We start from the raw sequence: 20,822 nt of genomic DNA, 5'->3' as shown, positions 1-20,822 counted from the left end.
CAAAATCCTTCAATCTAACCAAATTGAGCTATATTTTTCAGTGCTTCCAGATTCACCAGAGAACATGGACAGGCTGCTTTTGCCAGGATTCTGTGTCTGCACATCCCTATTTTTGTCACAAGACAGAGTAGAACAATTCATTCTCACTGTCAAATCTGAATGGTATTTTCTTCTCTGTATAGAGTTTGAATCCAAATTACCACATTTTTTGTGTGTTTCATATATATATATATAAAAAAAAGATTATTAATCACCAATACAAAGGTACTAAAAGTCCATTTCCTGTGTTTCCTTAGTCTCCGCCCACCTGCATTTCCACCTCTATAAAGGGAATATGTAATGACTCTACACTAGTAGAGTTCATTAATCAGAACAACCAAGGGCTCTTCCTACACAACAATCAAAAATTGGATGACTTAAAATGGGACAAAGATGTAATTTCAAATGTATGGGTTCTTCTAGTCCTTTATGCTGACTTTCTAGCTCTTCTGCTATAGAGCTCCATTTCTGGATGGACCATTTTGTGACAGAACACAACGGAATACGATGAGAAGCTAGGAAAACTCCTAAAACAAGGGAATCATTCATAAGGGAGCAGCAGGCTGCTCAGGAAGGCTTGCATGGGAAAGTTACCACATTATTTGCTTTGGACTGTCTTCTAAGGAAGAGCAAAAGAGTGAGGGTTTAGGTATTTGAAACTCTAAAACTTGAAATTTTTCCAAGTGAAACTACAGGAAAAGAAAACCAATGCAGCAAACACTGCAAAGTGCCTTTTCAGACAGTTGCTATGTTCATCTTGAAATTCACCACATTGACATTTTCAATATGCAACTGTTAATAACAAAATATTGTGTGCTTCAGGGAAATAACTTCAGGGAAAAAATGAAGCCTGAAGATGTTGGGCTTTTTTTGAGACAAAGTCCATGAATAGAGCAGAATGAACCATTGGCTGCTGAAACACAGTGAAACCCTCAGAGTATTAGAATGGTGAAGCCCACAGATATTATATTATTGAATACGCAGGTATAGATTTTTAAAGCCTCCAAGTAAGTGATAATTTGACTGTAAAGAATTTATGCTTGCAATGAGAATAGTATTTCAAGGTACATACAATTTCTTACATACAGTTATCTTATTTATAGAACATTTGTACAGTGCTTTGACAATGAGAAGTGTTATCTTAATGTTAAAAAGTGGTAGCACTAGTACTCAAAGAGTAAAAAGAGTGCTGACCGTTAAAGAGAGTTTCACTTGCTCCTTTAGTTTTACTTACTTCTTTAACATGAAGAAAATCTTTAGCTTCAAATGAGATGGCCATGCCTGGGACTGGAACATCATCATCGTGAGCTGCACTGTAGCCAACATTTGTCCGAACTGCAAATGCGACAGGTTTTGTCTGCAAAGCAAAAGATTAACAGCATGAAAATTTCTCTCACAAACATGCACACATGTACACATACACAAGGGATGATTTCTGTAAGTTATCTTTTTAAAATCATAAAAATAACAAAGAACCCTGAAAACACATGGTCTGTTATTCTCAAAATATTTGTTGACAACATGACAGTAAATTCACTGGAGGAAAACGACTGACATTTTGTTCCAAAGCAACTGAATCATCAGTAAAGCTTGTGAACACACATCATACTCATTCTGAAGGTCAAAGTCTTCAAAAGTTACCAGAAACTAAGGGCGTACAGAAACTGAAGCACCTAAAATCACTAATTACTGTGGAAAAAAAAGAAGTCCATGTTAAATGTATTCTGTATCAATATATGTTGTGAAAAAATCAATATTCTAGAACCACACCAGGAACTGAAGGACACCAACATTTTTCACATTGTTAAATTGACAAGTTCCTTCACAAAATGTATTTCTATGCTATAAACTGTCCATGAAAAACATCAGGAAGCATTCTGTTTATTTACCTCGGTAACTTAATATCAACTCACTCATTTTATAGACAACAAGATTTTTTTCCAGCTACTAGCACTCTGAACTCATTTGGGATAAGCCAGATCAGTAATTAGCAATCATAAACCAGTCAGCAATCCAGATACCGTGCTTGGCTACAATGTCATTGCACAGTAGACTCATTTGGCGATGACTTACTAGAGCTTTCTAATCACAGTTCCATACTTAGGTGGTGGTGCATCAAACTTGCACTGCACTATTTTTAAGTACACTTGAATCTGCATGAAGTGTATTATTCTGCTTTCAAATCAATTGCTAGGCCTCCCATTGACTTCGAGGCACAGTATGAAAACAAGGGAATCAGTTGAATAACTGTCAACTACTTTCCAGAATAAAATCAGACTTCAAGCTAGTAACACTAGAAGTTTAAATTGCAAAGGCCTATTACAGTCTGCTAATAAAGAAATACAATAAAAATATATATTAATGGGAATTCAAGTATACAATTTAAAAGTCATGAAATTTGAACATGGATGGCCATGGCCAAATCTGTGGTAATTTGGCTTTATGGCCTAAGCAGTGTAGTCCCATTCACATCAACAGCAGAAGAAAGAATTGTAAGAACAAGGCACTTCCTTTGAGCATCTAAGTCCAAAACGACATATAAGCCTTGGCACTAAGCATTTATCTAACTCTGATGCACTTAAAAATTGAGCATATCCTCTCCAGCTGAGCTGAAAGTCCCTCCCTGCTTGCCGTTCCGCTTCTGCGCTCACCCAGAGCTACCTCGTGCTACTGAGCAGCCACACGCCAGCTCCCACCTAATCTACAGGGAAATTGTAACATTGGCAGAGGGATGCCGGTGCCCGCCAGCGTCAGCTCAGCACAACGCCTTCCTGCGGGCGCCTTCTGAGCGCACGGCTAATGTGCCCTGCCAGACGGTCGGGCCGTTACCAAATACCAACCACGGGTAGACTCGCTGGTGCACACACTTCATGTTAAAACCTATACTGGTATTTTCTCTCAATTAGAGGGCTTAAATAAAATTTTATTTTCAAGCAGCAACAGCAGGAGGAGCCAAGGGAACACAGCGCTGGCCCTCCCCAGCCGGTGCCGCGGCCCCGGGGCCACCCTGCCAGCCTCCTGCAGAGCTTTTCCTTCCAAGCACCACCAATGCTGAAAACCTTTCTGCACACGTACGGATCAAGTAGGCAGTAAAAGCCACTGTCCAGCTCAGCCCAGCCTACATCTAGAACACTGCCGTTTCTCCTCGGTGATGCAACCAGAATACATCAGGACAACCTCTATTCCATACCAAACAATGTTTTCAGCTTGCTCTTCTGGCAGAAGATACCAAGCACAGTACCCCTGAGACCCCCCAAGGCTTCCTTCCCCTGCTAACCTTTTTGCCCACCCAGAAATCCTCCGCTCTGCTCTTCAGAGCTGGTCAACCATCCCTCCATATTATGGCTGGCAAAAGGTCTTTAAAGAGGTGAACTAAGTCTAACAGGGGCAGGTCTAACTGACGAGGGCATGTCATACCTTTTCACCTCAAAACATACTAATGCCTCTACAGGACAATAATTTTTGTTTCAGTATTAATTTCAGGGCCATCCATCAAAACATAAGCAACAAGGAAACATAGCTGGTATCTATCTTCATTGTATGGCTTGGCTGAAAGGTGTGATATTCTGCTGAGACAGCAGGTAAAAAGAAATCTCACTTTCTACATGAAGAATTGCTTCTCCAAGGGGAGCACATGAAAATGTATCCCAGCTTTGTAACAGCAAACTCAGATACCTGAAACCAAAAATCAGGCAATGTTTTCCTGATCACCAAAAATCCCTGAATATTCCATTCAGGTTTATTCTGACAACGTGCATGGTGATAGAGGCAAAAATCTGCAGTTAAAATATATGATAATAATAATGAGGGAACTATATGAATAATTCTAAAGACAATATCATGCTACCTGGCCTGGAAAGGAAGGTTGGAAATAAAAGGAGAGAAGGTTCCCTGTTGCTTAATTTAGTTATAACATGCGGCAAAGGTCACAGGGTTCCAATAAGGCAGATTTTAAAACTGCTTAAATAGGACCTGTCTTCAAATGAACTACTATAGTCAAACAATTTATATCTAAGTGCACATTCTAGGAAAGATTTTTAATTTAAAAGGTGAAACTATTACTTTTTCATAACAGTAGGGTCAAGAGAATCTCTGTGTCCAGAAATGGTGCAGGATGTTTCAATGGAGTAAATTTTGGAAGGGGACCGAAGAACAGGGATCATATTTATGTGGTATTTAAATATGTATTTGTACAAAGAGATCATCAGACAATCATTATATCATAAAAAAAGCAAAATTTGTGTACAATAGAGCACGGAAAAGACCTTTACTCTATTCCCTCTGTTCCTACTTCTGGAACTAATGGAAAAATCTTAAGAAAGGTTGGGTAGGAAGAATCTTAAAGATTGAAAATGGTACCATTTTAACAGGCACTTATTTAACCTGAAGGAATGCAGCAGAGTTTAAAAATTAAATATAACTGAATATATTTAAGGATTGCAAAATCTGGCTATAATTATTCCATTATATGTACCCCTCCTCTCCATCTTAGTGTTTAAAAGTCATAGATGACTAGCTTTGAGATTTTAAAAAACAGAATATTTCAGTCACCTGAGTTAAAAATTTGAAATGTTTAATATAATCCTTACATGCGCTATTTCCACAGGTTTATATTACCACAGACCCCTAGTTATATACTGAAAACATCTGGAGTTTAAAACCAGATCTGCACAGCACAACTTACTGATACTTGTTTTTCCAGAAAGTCTGATGCATCTTTTTGGGGACACACTTTTCCAAAGACAGCACATTAATTAACAAGAGCATACTTAGCCCATCTTTACATATTCTGTGGCACTCCCTGAAGTCAAACTGTTCACTTTGGGATAGTATGTGGATTTCTTTCTTCCTATACACAGGAGCAACACTTTTACTAGCCTGAGGCAATTTACAGGCATAATAAATCAAAACTTCTACATCAGAAACAAGTTAAGAACAAATTTCCTAAGTCCCCACATTTGCTATGCGTTACAAGTAGCAAACCACAGAGCCAGATAGAGCTGAAAATGGGGAAATGGTTCTCTTTCTCTTTCTTCCATGTTTTAGAACTTAATCGGCCTTATCTAATATTTTACGGATTCCTGTTAAGGAGACAAATCAAACGGCATTAGCCCATTTGGAAACACATGTTCAAAAAAGCACATGGAAATAATTAAAAACTCCGACTTTTGGCATTTGTGTGTTGTAAGCTTATTGTTCAGATATTTCACCCAGCACTTCTTACTGTAACAACTACTGCTTCTGTATTTTCTCAAATTATTTCCTACTTTATCTGGTTCTCTTTACCTGTGAATTTAGTTATGCATGTATCAGTCATTTCTTTCTTTCTTGGTGCCCTCTTACTAACAATGTCATGAATGCTGTGATTGTGATCCACTGCCTGTTTTTTCTGTCTCCCAATTTTAAAAATAATTCATCCCAAGAGTTCAAGATCTTTCCTAGTATTTAGCCCCAACTAGAATATTACAAATCAAATACTTGATTGCTGCTCCCCCCACCCACCCACCCCTGCCCCAGTCACCTATTCTAAAAAAAAAAAAATACTAACAAGTACGAGTACTACATGAAAAATAATAACAGCATAAATTCCCAGCAATTAAAAAAAAAATTTTTTTTCTTTCAATATGGAAAATCCTGCTGCTGTTGCAAAATGCTGGAGATCTTACTCAAAGATATAAGGAGTGATAGACAACTGGATTACATTTGCTCTGTGCAACACAATAAAGTCTAAACCAGGAATTATATTAAAAACTACAGAAACACACACCTGAAAAGCAATTCTGATCCAAATTCATCAGCTGACAGGAAGAGTATGTAGACAAATATGAACGACAAGAGGTTTAGATGAGTTTACTGCCAGTTCTTATTAGCTGCCATCCTGTGTTAGAGGCCACAATAATATAAGAACAAAGCAACCAAAAGCAACAGCTGGCTTCTCTCCTTGTGGTGGACACCTTTCTAATAGTCTGAACTCCTTCAATGCAATGCAAATGGCAGTTCAGGCACCTAATACAAATTTCTGGCCTCTAGGATGAGGGAAAGGTGTGTAAAAGCTAGGCACGCACGTCCCTTAATAAGCCTCATCATTCACCTTATCATTAAGCGGAGAAAATGTTAGAAGGGCAGCAAAACCCCTAGCAACCCAACCTAGCATCTGATACAGCTCCTCAACTATTCTCTCTGTTTTAATTAGCACTCAGTTACCATATATAAAAAATAGCTAACTACTACAGAACTGGGATGCAACAAAGAAAAAAAAGTCACACAGGCACTGACTTCAGTGACATCAAATGTCTTCCTTGAAAAATAAAAGCTAGCATAAAGTACTGTCTTTTTAGTATTCATACAAAAATGCAACTTTCCTGAATTTAAAAATTACAGACTAACAGAGTTGACGCCTTATATGCTATTATTCATTTCACCACACAAAACAGAGGTATCAGTATGCATTAAATTGTCAAAACTCCCAAATAATACTTGAGCATTAAATAGTGCAACATGGAGTATATCATTTACTGTTATTAGGAATTATTTTTTTTTGTAAAGCACAGTAAACTCTCATTTTAAATATGTAAAGGAACACTCTTTGCCAGACACTGATAGGCGGGATAACATACTTGCTTATCCATTCTCAAATACTTTTATCCTCTAGTAAATGTAAAAAAAGTTCAGAGTATTTTGACCTACTCCTAATAGCAGCAGTGGATGAAGGACTCTAGGCTGACTAACACCATTCCCTGCATCACAACAAACAGACATCTTCAGCAAGATAATGTCCTTGACATACTTCTCAGAAGTAGTCTAAAATTTCCTATTAGAGGGCAATATCTGACTACTGAAGAAAAAGAGAAAATGGAAACTCTAAAACTAACTTAATGAGAAAAATAAGTAGCAGGTAAAAATCCTCTTTCATTTACTGCTATCAAAACAATTACTATGAAATGCTGAGCAGATTAAAAAAAAAAAAAGCAGAATCTTTAGCTACAGATTATACACAGAAACAGTATGTCCCATATTTTAGTGGCAGAAAGGGAGACCCAATTGCCATGGAATTAACCATGTAACTAATTTAACTGAATATTCAAAACTCTAAAAGTTAAACACTAGCCTTTTCGCATAGATAAATCATTTTAAAAGTTCCCTAGAACTATAAAATTGAGTACTTTTTCTTTTCTTGAACTACAATCCTGAAGTAAAACATCTAGTTATTATGCAATTCCTTACCTTTCTAGGGAGTTCAAAGAAAAAACAGGACCTTATGCCAAACAATTTCTCTTTTTATTTGAACATATGTGCATTTTTAAATACATCTGGCATTTGCTTACATATGCTACAGTTCTAAAATTAGACTGGCTCAAAACAGTTAAGCACTTTCTGCTCATTCTCTAAATCCCCATGAAAATGTGATGGCAGTTTAGCACTCAGTTAATCCACAGTCTGAAGTATAATGACAGATGCTCCCAGATGTTAAACAGTTTTAAATTTTAGCTCTCCTAAGAGAAACAATGGAGCTTGAAAAATCTTCAAAATGAACATTTCCACCTTATTTCAGTTCTTTTCTGGCAAAAATACATTACTCAACAGTATTTCCCCACAAGGAGAAAAGTAACTAGACCATGAACGTAATCTATACCACTACGGCAGGAGGTAACACACTCCAGTTTGGGATTCTGCATGAACCAAGGACAAATTCTGATTTAAACTCAGAATATAAACCAATGAAACCTCAGAATATAAACCAATGAAACTATATTCACTCACTCAAAACAAACTTTGGCTCCAGACTTTTGGTAATGGAAATAAATTAAAGTGGGACTGGCGAGACCTTACTTCAAAAAAAATTTTTTTCCCCTCTGCATCTTATTTCTTCTTTTTGGTTCACAGGTTATATTCACTTTATACATCTTCATGCACACCCTCATTACTAAGTCAATACTATTTATGGTATGATGGTCTGCTACTTATATTCTCTCACTCCTGTTTTATGAATACCTTGTATTCAATACATGAACCAGCATTTGCACAATAGCTATCTCAGGCAATTAGTTGTTTAAACAAATTAGTTTGCACCTACTTGGCTGAACTTGTACTTGAGAAACATTTCACCCAAAGCAGGGCAAAATAATAGAACCTGTTTTCTAGTAGTATACTTAAAACATACCAGGAGCCACTTTTTTCTACAGCTCATTTCAAATTTCTTATGCCGTGCCATAAACCTAGTGGATGCAGTCCCTGAGGATCCTATACAAGCAGGCAAATTTTCTGACACAGAATTTGCTCACAGAACAGGTCACCTCCCTCATGACCACTAATTTTGGGAATGATGCTTGATAAAGGGGAATAATCAAGCTATGTCTATTCCCCATCCACCACCAGCACGTAGAAAAACAGATCAGAGCATTCTCCAAACAACTTTCACTTACCCCTGAGCCTGTCCTATGTGAAACACCGGCCTTAGGGTTGAAGAAATGCAAGCAGGAGTAAAGTTGCCTTTACTTTCTCTAAGTGATGAGGATCTAGGGCCTCTGATCCATTCTCATTTCTCACTTTATTAAATCATTCTGACAGCAGAGTTACACGGTATTTGCATTAGTTTAAGTGAAACTAGACTCCTAATCAGAATGCATGTATTATGAAGATAATGCTAAGTCAAGAACTGACTCAGAAAATGATTTCAGCTATCATTTTGATGAAGTGCTTGTTGAAGTTGGCATTTGTGTTCAAGTTCAGAGAATTTGTCTCAAAGCAAGTCTCCTCCCTCGCTATTTATACCTAATGCTACACATCATTCATCATATCCCCTTTTCACAGATGCCTGTAACTATATCCTGAAAGCAAGGAACTATTTTTCTCTTAGGTAATGAATATAATGCGTAATGGGTCTCTCTAGAAACACTACCAGGTCTGTACTCATCAAAGCTTAAAATGTAACAGACAATATAACAGACAATATTTTTCAGATAAGGTAAGATGATACTATTCTTGAACTTTTCATTAGTACTCTTGGTAGGGAGTAAATATGTCAAATAATGACCTACATATAGCACCGTATGCAGAGAGCAGTCCATACATACTGTTTGTGCCACAAGCAATGTTAATACCCCACATAGGACAAAAACCAGTAACAATGTGATCGCCTGGTAACAGCAGTCTTCAAATACGCCACTTTGTTTTACCCTGTTGATGACTGAAAGTCAAATATATTAAGCAAAAGAAGTTCAAAACCTAAATGTTTCCCCAAATTACCAGATTTTCGCGAGCAATTTTTTTGATTATTTTAAAGAAGTTTACAATGTTATGAAATATATACTATGATAAAAGCAGCTGAAGTAAAGAACAGAAATTTCAGGTTTGCTAATAAAGAATGTGGAAAAGGAGAACTAGTATCAGCAGTACAAATATAGTGACAACCAATTCTGTAGTCTTAGATAAATTTGGTACTTATTTGACTGTTAAGTTTATCTCAGGAATGATTAAATATCATTGTCACTGGATGAGGTAACCAGGGACCATAACTGATACCATATTATGTTAAGGGAGTTTATAGAACTCTTATTTTTAGATTACATATAGAAATAATAAAACATACTTATTTCTTCATTATAAGAATAAAAATTATTTTTTCTACTTGTTCAAGCAGCACTTTTTGTCAAACAATGAGCAATTTTTATCAAATTGATGTTACTGAAATTCATTCAGTTCAAGCATTTACTGCACAATATATACTGCAAAAGGAATCCAGTACTTATACAACAAGAATAAACATTTTGCAAATAAAATTGTACATCATATTCTGTTGACCATATTGTCCATAATTTATCTTAACTATTACCTATTGTTTTGTAGCTGGGAAAAAAACAAAAATAACAAATAGAAGAGGTTTGTAATTTTTACTTTCTTATTTTGATACACTAATTCGTAACTTTGTCACACAAGAAACAAAAATCAGAATCATCTGAGTATACAAACAATTCACAGGAAATCTACAGCGTAAATGCTGATTATTGCTGCTACAGATACAGATAAGTAATTGTTCAACCTCTAAAGATAGCATCTGCTCAGCAATCTCACTGCTAAGGAAGCAATGATAATTTGGGGATGGCCCAAGAGAAAATTAGAGTAAACCTAGTGCTGCCACTAGAAGCAGCAATCAATCATATGGCTTCCTAGCAAGGACTAGGCCTTCATTTTATCTGCGTGTACATGTATCAAATGAGTCTGGTAGCAAGACAGACTTACAGAATAATTTAGGTTGGAAGGAATGACCAGAGTCACCTAGTCCTACCCCTGCTCAAAGCAGGTCTAGGTGGATCAGGTTGCTCAGGGTCATGTCCAGTCAAGTCTTGAACACCTCCAAGGACAGAGGCGCTACAGCCTCTCTGGGCAGCCTGTACCAGTGTTTAACCATCCTCATGGTAAATAAAGACCACACGGTAACCATATATTTATGAATAAATGACATCCAGTACACAAGTACTGGATTTTATACTGCAGTGCAAGGAAAGTGAAATGGTATTACAAGTGGAAATTACTGATTTCAGATTAAAATTCTCAGTGGTCTAAAAGAGTATGATTCTAACCACTGCAGGGTTGCGGGAGGGGGGGGGGGCAACAAAAAGATTCTGTTATTTCAGGTTAAGACGGCAGCTGTGGTATTTTACTACAGCAGACAGTACTGCCCCCATAATCATCTGTTTTCTAATGAGGTAACGTCTGAGGCTCATGTCTCGGATCAGCTTCTCACTGTGCTAGGTGCTGTACAAAGCACTTTCGACAAACTGAAGGATGTGAAAAAGAAAATACACTAGGAGAAAAGAACACATTAAAATTTTAGTTAATAAGCTGAGTACAACAACTGCATAATGAGATTCAAACCGTTTCAAATTACTAAGGCGCCTGATATCAGGAATCTCCCTAGGTCTACCTGAGAGACAAGTGATCAGCCAGAATATCAGCTCTGGAGCCAAACTTCAAAATTTCTCAGGATCTGAGCGTGCTTTATCATATATTTCCAAAATACAGAAATAGAAATATGCCCAGACACTAGCGATGCCTGTCCTGCCCCCCTCCAAAGGGCTGGCTCACCAAATTCTCGGCCAGCAGCAACCAAATCCACTGCTCTCCGCAGCTGCCCGTTCACCAGTGTCCGGCACTAAAGTGCACCCACCTGTTAGAAATCCCAGCAAAGAGATGCTCCCAGCAGATGAACCACCTCCACAATTAACCTCCCAGCTGGACTCCCCAAGCAGGCTGCAAGGAAACAGCGTGGAAGGAGAGCTTTCCAAGCATAGGTGGGATTTCCCTAATGACCGAGACCCAGTGGTGAAATCAGCCCAGGAAGTTTTCTCAATCTTTTCAGCTACCTGGTATCTTTGCTACAGTAATGCCAGCCCTTAGTGTTAAAGAAAAGAAGGAAAATTTAACACATTAAGCTGGTACAAAACACAGCCTGCCAGATCTATCTTTTCTTAACAATGTGTATGCTTAAGAGATTTTTTTTGTCCTCTCATATTCTCTAGAGAGACTTTTGTTACTATTTTAGCTCATCTTCACACACAGCTTGAAAGTCATGCTTCCTACTTCCTTTTACGAAATCATATTTGAACAGAGAGTCACCGATGTCGGCTTACATGCAGCTCGGGAGGCAGCAAAGACTGAAATAGCTTTGGTGACGCACACAGAGCTCTCTCATATGAGCAGGGGCTTTTTTATTAGAGCATAATGGCATCAGTCACAACTCACCGGTGGCAGTGGGCTGTTTGCATGCGAGTATGCCAAAAACGGGGATCTTCTCTGCACTCCACTTGGGGAGGTAATGGGAACTACTGGAAACAGCACAGCTGAAGAAGAGAGGACTCCTTTAAAGTCTGTTTGTGCTTACTGAAAATATGCTTATTCTGGCAGCAAAACCCAGCAGATGAAAGCTGTCATCCGCAATAAAAATAATGTGCTGGGATTTTAAGTTTTAAGTTTTTTTCAATGTCACAAGTGAGGACATTTTATGCTTATGAAACACTTCAAGCTTATGAGACAGCATTTTAGTAGTTCTTAACTTTATGGCTAAATTGAGGTTCACATAGAGAAAAGATCTGCAGTAACATTTTCAGACCATTTACAAAGAGAAAATTATGCAGGAAAAGCATAAATCCATGACACAGCAGACTAAAGCAAACACTAAATAAATCAGTAAGACTATGGTAGGTTGAAACAGAAGATACAATTATCATAACCTTCTGAAAAAACGCATGGCCATGAGAATGCTTTTTAATTCAGTATTATGCCTGCAAAGTTTACTGCTGGTTCTAATATTTAAATAATTTTGCATTTCATTTTTGGTAATTAGATTAGAAAGGCTACATGACCACTAGAGTCAGATGTTAAAAACTGTGGTTAAAAATTGTTATGTTTTTATAGTATGTTAAGCTTGTGTTTCTTCCTTGGTTAGAAACATACATTTTGTAGCTAGACTGCCCTATTTGTATAAGTTCTAAGAATATATGTTTCAATGATGATATTTTAGAGTTTAAAAAGTGAGATGTTAAATTAGCTCTTAAGTAATAAGCTGAACAAAAATGAAGAAGTTATTTCAGAATACGGTAAACTCTGCATCTTATTCAATGTGCCTACCCCTTTCAAATGACATTACATTTTATGGCCACAGCTTATGTTATCCTACTCTTCGACTGACTACCTGTTGTTTCTGTAGGTCCTGCACTATGTAAGATAGTTTTCATATATAAATTCAACCTGAGTCTCATCACCAAACCTCAGTGGTAGTCTAGATACAGATTACAGAAGTTACGTAACATAGTGCATGCATTTAAAGCTGTACTAAAAGAACAGTTAGTAAAGTTGAAAGCCAACTATTCCAGACTTTGCAAAGGTCAAAACAGAGGTCCTTGTACATCTGTAGCTTGGTCCTCACTGTACAGTACAACCACTAACCTCACAGTCATATATTCTCCCCCTGTCCCACTACTATATTTCTTTTGCACCAGGATGCATCTCCCCTTGGGATAAATCAGAAAGGTATAACACACAAGGAGCTTTCTATAGTATCCTGTATTCTTTGGATGGATTAACCTTGGCCATCTAAGAGTTAGGCTTCTACACTAAGCTACCTAACTAGGCTTTCTTAGTTCAAAAGAAAAGAAAAACAGGCAAAGGGGTGATCACCTCTAAGGTGTGATTTATCTCTCTGAAGATGGCATAAATCACTGTTTGCCTATCTCTTCCACAAGTAGGGAACTAAAGCACCAATCCCTAGTTGTCCAGTCATATCAAATTCTATGCAATACTCAATATTCTGAATAAAAGATTTCTTAAATTTGACACTCAACATTAATGGAAACTTTTGATCTCAATCTGTGACTTAGTTGCCCAGCTGGGATACTATAAAGATAAATCAATGCTTGCACAACATTCAGGGAGCTTCTGTGTAAGATTAAAAAAAAAAAGAAATCAATAAAAAAAGAGAAAAAGTGAACACTCCTCTTTTCTTAATATGCAATAAATAAAAGAGCGGGCCACAACAGGAAGAGGACAAGCAGAGAGAAAGAAAATAATGAAGAGCCAATTGTTAAACAAAATCAGACTATCTGGTGCGCTCAGTAAGACATGGCAAAAGCGGAGAAAGTTTGTGATCATGTAAGTAAAGACTTTAGCATTATATACTCACACAGAAAGGAAAGTTAAGCTAATGAAGACCACTGTATTTCTATCATTTCCTAGCTTTTGAGCACACTGCAGACTTAGTATTTTTAATACATTGTTTTTGTGTGCACGTGTTATTTTCTAGGTTAAAAAAGAAGATTCCTTAAGTAATACATTTTTAGTGTCATGTTGACATTTTCATATATCAGCAGGAAGACTGAAATCTTTCTATTATATTCACTACCAAGAATTATCTGCAATTTCAGCTGCAAATAGTTTACTGCAGACTGCAAATGGTTTACTATTCTGTAAGAGGAATAGCTCTATATACAGCTGAGGCACACTCTGGCTATGCTTTTCTCAAGTATTTGCTAAAAGCACAGAAATAGTGAGGCTTGGGAACAACAGCTATTTAAAGCAAAGCTAATCAGAAACACAGTTTTATCTGAAATATTTGTTTTAATTAATGATAAAATAATAGGCCAAATTGTCATTTTGCTAAAACTAAGCTAACAAAAGACAAAGAGGTTCTACGAGTCTATGGCTCGACCACCTTGACCTATTACAATGCTCCTCTGTTTCAGGTGAAATGCACTTCTTGGGTGCTCAGCCTGGCCATCACTTTGCCCATGCTCCTTTGGAAGACAGGCATGTGTTTGCCCCTAGCCATTTCCTTCACTGGAAGAACCCCTTGGAGGTTTCACACCAGCAGAGCACCTGTTTCACTGCAGTTCTCCTGCCCCTGTTAAAGGAACTGTCATGGCCTTTTCCATATGTCCTGGTGATCCCTTTCTGCCAGAAAGTCCCCTGGAGAATTAAGTTAGAGCAGCATTAAGGCTTCTCTGACATAAGCTAGAAGCCAGCCAGAATCACGCAGGGGAGAAGCCAACATAAGAGTGGCTAAAAGCCAGGTTTTTGGCCATTCCTCCTCTGAGCTGTGCCAAGTGCAGCCTGTAATCAGAGCCTAAAGTTTCACGAGCATTCACTTCCGCTTGCTGTCCAAATACACCTCTCTCTCTCACAGTAACATTCTAGAAATGAAATGGTTTCTTTTTAATATTTCCTAATATTCCTATTTACTTTTCCTTAAGATAACTCATTTGGATTCCTTGGTCTAAGCACAAGATAAAACAGGTTTCCTGGTGGGTGTATGAGATCCAAGAGTGAAATTTTGTAATGATGCTATCTTTACAGAATATATTATACAGCTGGTGCACAGCTAGTCATCTAACCAGCAGATGAAACACTAGCTGGCAATAAACCTTATTCTTATTATAGCCATAGAACTGCTAAGGTTTAATTCCAGGTTGTATGCAGCAAGATTTGTTACAAGAACATGAAATACAGTGATATAGAATTACACCAATTTGCTCTTTGAAGAAAAAGAGAGTATCAAAATGCAAAGCAGTAGTAACAATCCCAGTTGGGGTTTCTAAAAATTTTTAATTTATTGTAATTTCTTTGTGCCAGCAGGGTCACTCAGTGGACTGAGTTTTCTGTGGGTACACTGGGATGTAGTTCCATAGGCTGAACCAAAGCAAGTGGAGCAGTCCACATTTAGACTTAACAGGGAATCAACCTGAGTAAGATGATATCCTTGTATGATACAAGTACTCACCTACTGCACAATTACTTTATCCATAGACACTAGGTATTATAGGTACTAGCACCTTATTCACAAGCAGCTGTTATGTACACGCTCAGCATGATGCTATACAGTGCTTTAAGGACGTTCACCTTCGTAGTGCTAAGGCCTTCCGTTTCTAATACTGAGGCCGCCTTTCACTTGTAGCTTGGTAAATTTTCACCTAAGCTGTTGTACCAATGTTTTCCAGAGCATCAGCACCAGTATTTCTCCCTTGCAGGTCTTGTGCTCTCATTTTCATGGCGCTGCACCTGCAAGCCCTGGCACTGCTGTTGTGACAGGGTCTCACACGAAGCAACTGCCCATGGCCTGACAATTGCCACTTCTCCCCTCCACCCCAACTTTTCCTATCTTTTAGTTTGTAGGGTTAAGTTTATTTTAGGGAAGCACAAAACTTAGTTTCTTCATTACTGGTGTCAACACCACCTGCTGCACTGGGGAGAACACCCAGAGGAGGATGCTCCCCTGGGGACCCCACCACTTCTCATCCCAGCTGGCCACTGGGAAGTCTTCCCTTCCCTTTTCTTTCCTCTCCTTCATTTTTTTTTTATTTTTCCCCAAAAGTAACTTTAACCATTAGCGCTGATGTATATGCCATCAGCTACAGACCCATTAATACAAATGTGTGCATGTAAACTTGTCTCAACGCCCCTTGCACGACAATGCCATTTACATGCAATACAAAGAAGTAGTGGACAGCAAATAAGGTTTGTTAATACAGAACTAGAATTAAGCATACTTGAAAGCTTTAAAAAGAAGAATTTTAAAATTCTATAAATTTCTTCTAGTATCATAACTATATAAAGTACTGTACCCCAAGGAGATGCGCAATCCTTTCTGAATTGCTAATAGTCAGATGGGAGGTTTTCAATGGCCATTATAACACAACTGATGTGGCTAAAACGATATGGTGAGTGCAGGAAAAAAGATGGTAGAAATTTGTTTTTAAATTTGTTAAATAAATGTGTAAATACAGTATTGCTATCAATAAAATTTAAATTCATTTAAATTTATTTAAACATATTTAATAGACTGGAGTCAAACTGAAAGTAGAATATTCATGTGCAATGTTGTTAAAACATTCTACTTTTGTAAATAAAAACAGTTTATAAGATATGAAGAATGTAGCAAAAAAATCAATAAACACTTCTTAAATGATATATTTTATTCTGTTTTATCGTTGTATTTCTTCCCAAAGAAATGGTCTTTTTACTCACTTGAGTAATTACTTAAAGTTGTTGATTATTATCAAATGCAAGACTTTCAGTACTTTTTAATGACTTTGTTCATCTTTGTTGCTCATATACTGAAAGACAAAAGCAGTTTTACTGGTTTTCATCTAAGGTAAGGGTTTATCTGCCCAATGGGAATATAAACTACCTAAAAATGCCCTAGTAGAAATACAATGTTAACTTTACACAGCTTTGTAACTTTTATGTAATTTCAATACAACACTAACTTAAATTTTAAAATATTCATTGTAAAATAACAATTAATATAGTGCATGATATTGTGATGAGTTTATAAATATTGGTTTCACATGAAACAATATAGATTGTATATCTAATTCTTCATTCATTTGTGACTGAAGAACAACTGATATTTTTACCTATGATTAAACAGTTACACAAGTTTTCTGTTGTCACATTGCTATGTCAACAATACGGGAAATAAAAGGGATTGAAAGTCCAGTCCATAACAAAAATTATGTCGCAATTCGCAAAACTAAGACTTTGTGTGATCATTTCCATATTTAGAATTTACATGAAGGAAACAGCATTTTATGGAAAGAAAAAGAAAGGTGGTGTTGCCTAGCATAACAAATAAAGTTAACCTTCTCTATAGCCTATAACCTTCTCTAAGGTACAGAAGGCATTGTGATACAGCCCACTGAAAGTTTCTGATTTAAGGATAAAATGGAAAAAAGCCAAGGAACTCCAATGGAAAAGACATAAGCAGAAAAGCCTGAAAAAGGAGGTGATAAGGATTTTATTTGAAGAATTAACATCATATAAAGCACAGGGCTTTGCCTTAATAGAATATTTAAACTTTAGACATTTACTGAGGATGGAATAAAGCAGGATACAGAGTAACACCTTTGAATGCATTGGTAATCACAAGTAGAGAAAACAACATGAAGGGGGTTCTTCCAAGTTTGATTCTGACCAGTTGGTAGAAACTGTGTAAGAACGTGAAAGTGGGAAGAAACAGGTAACAATGCGCTTAAAATGAACAACTCACCAAGAGTGGGGAAAGACTGGTAACAGGAAAATGAATTCAAAGGTCTCCAGGAAAGCAGCTTTTAATATACTTTCAGTATATTCCCAAGTATAAGTAAGATCCCACGGGAAGCAGTTCTCAAGGAAAAAATTAGTTCAGGAAAGTGACAGGTCCTCAGTAAAATAATATTAAGGGCACATGCACAAACTAACCCATATGAAAAAAGACAGAAAGTACATAACCTGACACTCAGCGGGGTATACTAAGGAGGAAACTAATATGAATATAATAGAACCAACAGATAGGAACAAAAATCAGAACAAAATTATATACAGACAGTTAGGAATATTGAAAACTTTTTTTCTTATGGCTTGTAATATATATTGGTCATAAAAAGAACATCAATAAAAAGGTTAGTCTCTCACCCAAAGAAAAAAACCTAAAACTATATGTTCCTGTGCTCCCGGCAAAGCAGAAATACAATATATTTTTGGTCCATTTGTCTCTTCTTAAAAAAAGTTCACTATCAGTGGATATCTAACGCAAAAAAAAAAAAAAAAAAAAAAAACCTGACGATGCAGGAATAAAATTAAGGCTAGAGAAAGAAACACATAGGTGAGATAGAGGCTTCATAAAACTCAAGTTACAGCATACCTTGCACTAGCAACCTTTAAGCCATAGTAAGTGGGGAAAAAGGACTACCTGACAAATGGAAGACCAGTCAGGCTAACTTCAGTTCCTGGAAAAATAGTAAAGCTTAGTGGAGAAACCTAGAAGATAACAAGGAAAGAATCTATAACAAAATGTCACATAATCCTAACTTCTTTCTATAGCAGAATGTAGACAGTGGAAAAACATCTCTCTGCTGGACTGATGCTCTGAAATTCATTCCTGTAATAGTTTCCTAAGCAAGCTCAGAAAGTATTGCTTAAATTGAAAGAACTATAAGGGGACTGCACAATGGATTGGAGAAGTTAATAGTAGGTTGCTACCAAATATGAAAGATGAATCATTTAATTTTCCGCAGCTTTGCGTCCTTTGTCCATTACTATTTGGTATTTTCATTAACTACTTGGATGATGGGATACAGAACATACTTATTAAACTTGCAAATGATATCAAGCTGGGAGAAACTAAAAGAGCCGTGGAAGAAAGGACTGCAATTCAAAACTGCCTTTCTAAACTGGAGAAATGATCCAAATGAAGAATAGGGGTCAAGTTAATCAGGACACCTGCAAATTACCAGACTTAGCAGTCACCAGCTCCCTAAGTGTGAGAGGTAGAACAACTCACTTGACAGCTGTCCTGACTCTGCTAGATCACCGGTACAAGTAACTATCTTGCATGTATGCAAAACAGTAACATAGAGGATGAATAGATAAGAACATAGCCTGCAAGACACACAAAATAATCCTTCCATATGATCTGAGACTGGCTTGTGCCCTCGACCAGACTGCTGTACAGTTGGGCACATCATTTTGAGAGGGTGTAGAAAAAATAGAAATGGTCTGGAAGGGAACAGTGCTGATGATCAGAGGTGCAGAAAACAGCAGAGTGAACAAAGAAACATTGATTATTTTCTAATCATCAGAGGTTTAAGAATCAGTTACATAAATATTTATCAGGAATTGTTTAGGTACAAGTCATCCTGAGCTGACGTAGAGGAATGACTTTGAGTGCCTCTTGAGTTCCCTTTAAGTCTTAATTTTATGTTACTCTGTGAGCACTTTCATATTTACATAGGTTTGAACACAAAAATGAGACCTTCAATAAAGCCCATTTAATTTTAGTTGACTTTATCTCCAGTTTTTGTTGCAATTTGAAAAAAAATTATAGTAATTATCATAGAAGTCTAATAATAATTGGAAGCTGCTAAAATCCAACAAACAAAAAAACCAATGATTTGAACAACAAGGCAATGGACTGTGTAGAACTTAACATTCACAAAACACTCAAACTTTATCTCTGTTTAGCTCCTTCCACTTGTTCAGTCAAACACGTGCTGGACTTCATGGAGTCACCAGCACAGCTAATCTCCTCTCTTTTGCATATCTCATGCTACAGTTCCCTTGGAACAGAGATATTTCTCGTGATTTTTTTTCTATTTTTTGTCTCCAAAGCAAACAGATAGACCATATATAAATATATATATACTGGATCAGCTCAGTATTCTTTTCCAGTAACCCATGAACTTCTCATGTGTTTATTAACATGGTTTCTAGGTGCTATACATAAAAATTCATATAAGCCATATGCAGCTCAGACTGGCTATATGCAAGCAGGGAACTGGCAGAGACTGCTAAGAGGAACATTACAAAAAGACAAGAACCAAGTGGCACAAGGAAAAAATTTTCTCTTGGGTCCAAAAAGAGACAAGGTGGGGTTTATTACCATCCACAAAGTTACTAAGTTGCTGGGCAGAAAACAAACCTTAAAGAGAAGACCACTCAGGGCAGAGGTGGAGATATGAGTTTATCAACACCTTCATTACCTCCTCCTCGAGTAGTCTGTATTTCAGAAAGATTCTTATTCTAGTTTTAAGTAGTTTTATAGAGTTTGAGCAGATGTCAGGTACTCTGTGAAATGGGTGAAATGGGTGAAGCAGAAAATTTGTTGTTTTGTTCCTACCACTGTGGTGAGAGGGGCAGGTTCCCAACCAGGAACCACGTCACCAGAAAGCAGAGGCAAACCCTTGTGTAACAGCAGACTGCTCCCACAGAAAGCTGATCGAGGCCTATTTGCTGCAATCACTGTTCAGGTCACACTGTGCCTGGGCTGAGGATACAACTCCGTAAAAGAAATCTAGGAGAGCTGGAAGGAGCTACAACCCAGGTAAATCAGCTAGGCAATATTGCACATCATCTTCCAGGGAGGAGCGAGACAGCACTCAGGCCAAAGGCCCAAGATACTGCTCATCACTTCTAGACAACCGAGATCACAAGACAGTGCCCAGCTGAAATTGCTGACAGAGACCTAACCTCTAGCTGGAACTACAGCAGACATAACTAGCTCAGAGAGAAGACTTGGAAAAGATCATCCACACAGGGGTTTTGGATGCCTCAATGGCACTAAGCTCCTTCCCAGATATGAAGGGGGAATACTACCGATATGTTTCTTAAATATTTGAAAGGGTATGTTTGCTGTATAAAGCTGAGCAGAGAGAAGTAGCGATGTGCTTGCCTCAACAGTGAAACAAAACACTCTAGATTTATCTAAACATGTCTACAGAAGACAGTATAGTTTACACCTAGAAGTATTGCTACTT

General features: G+C 37.4%; 1 protein-coding gene across 1 annotated transcript in view; it reads right to left on the bottom strand.

Annotated features, from left to right (window-relative positions):
* CACNB2 (calcium voltage-gated channel auxiliary subunit beta 2) overlaps nt 1-20,822 on the bottom strand; it is a 262,930-nt gene that overhangs the window by 43,481 nt on the left and 198,627 nt on the right. The window contains exon 4 of the mRNA XM_067291766.1: nt 1,274-1,396. Within this exon, the coding sequence (XP_067147867.1) occupies nt 1,274-1,396 (123 nt within the window). The remainder of the gene's footprint in view (nt 1-1,273; nt 1,397-20,822) is intronic.

This window comes from Apteryx mantelli, chromosome 2, assembly GCF_036417845.1.
Source record: "Apteryx mantelli isolate bAptMan1 chromosome 2, bAptMan1.hap1, whole genome shotgun sequence".
Lineage (NCBI taxonomy): Eukaryota > Metazoa > Chordata > Aves > Apterygiformes > Apterygidae > Apteryx > Apteryx mantelli.
Note: the sequence above shows the minus strand (reverse complement) of the source record. Positions and strands in the feature narration are given on the sequence as shown.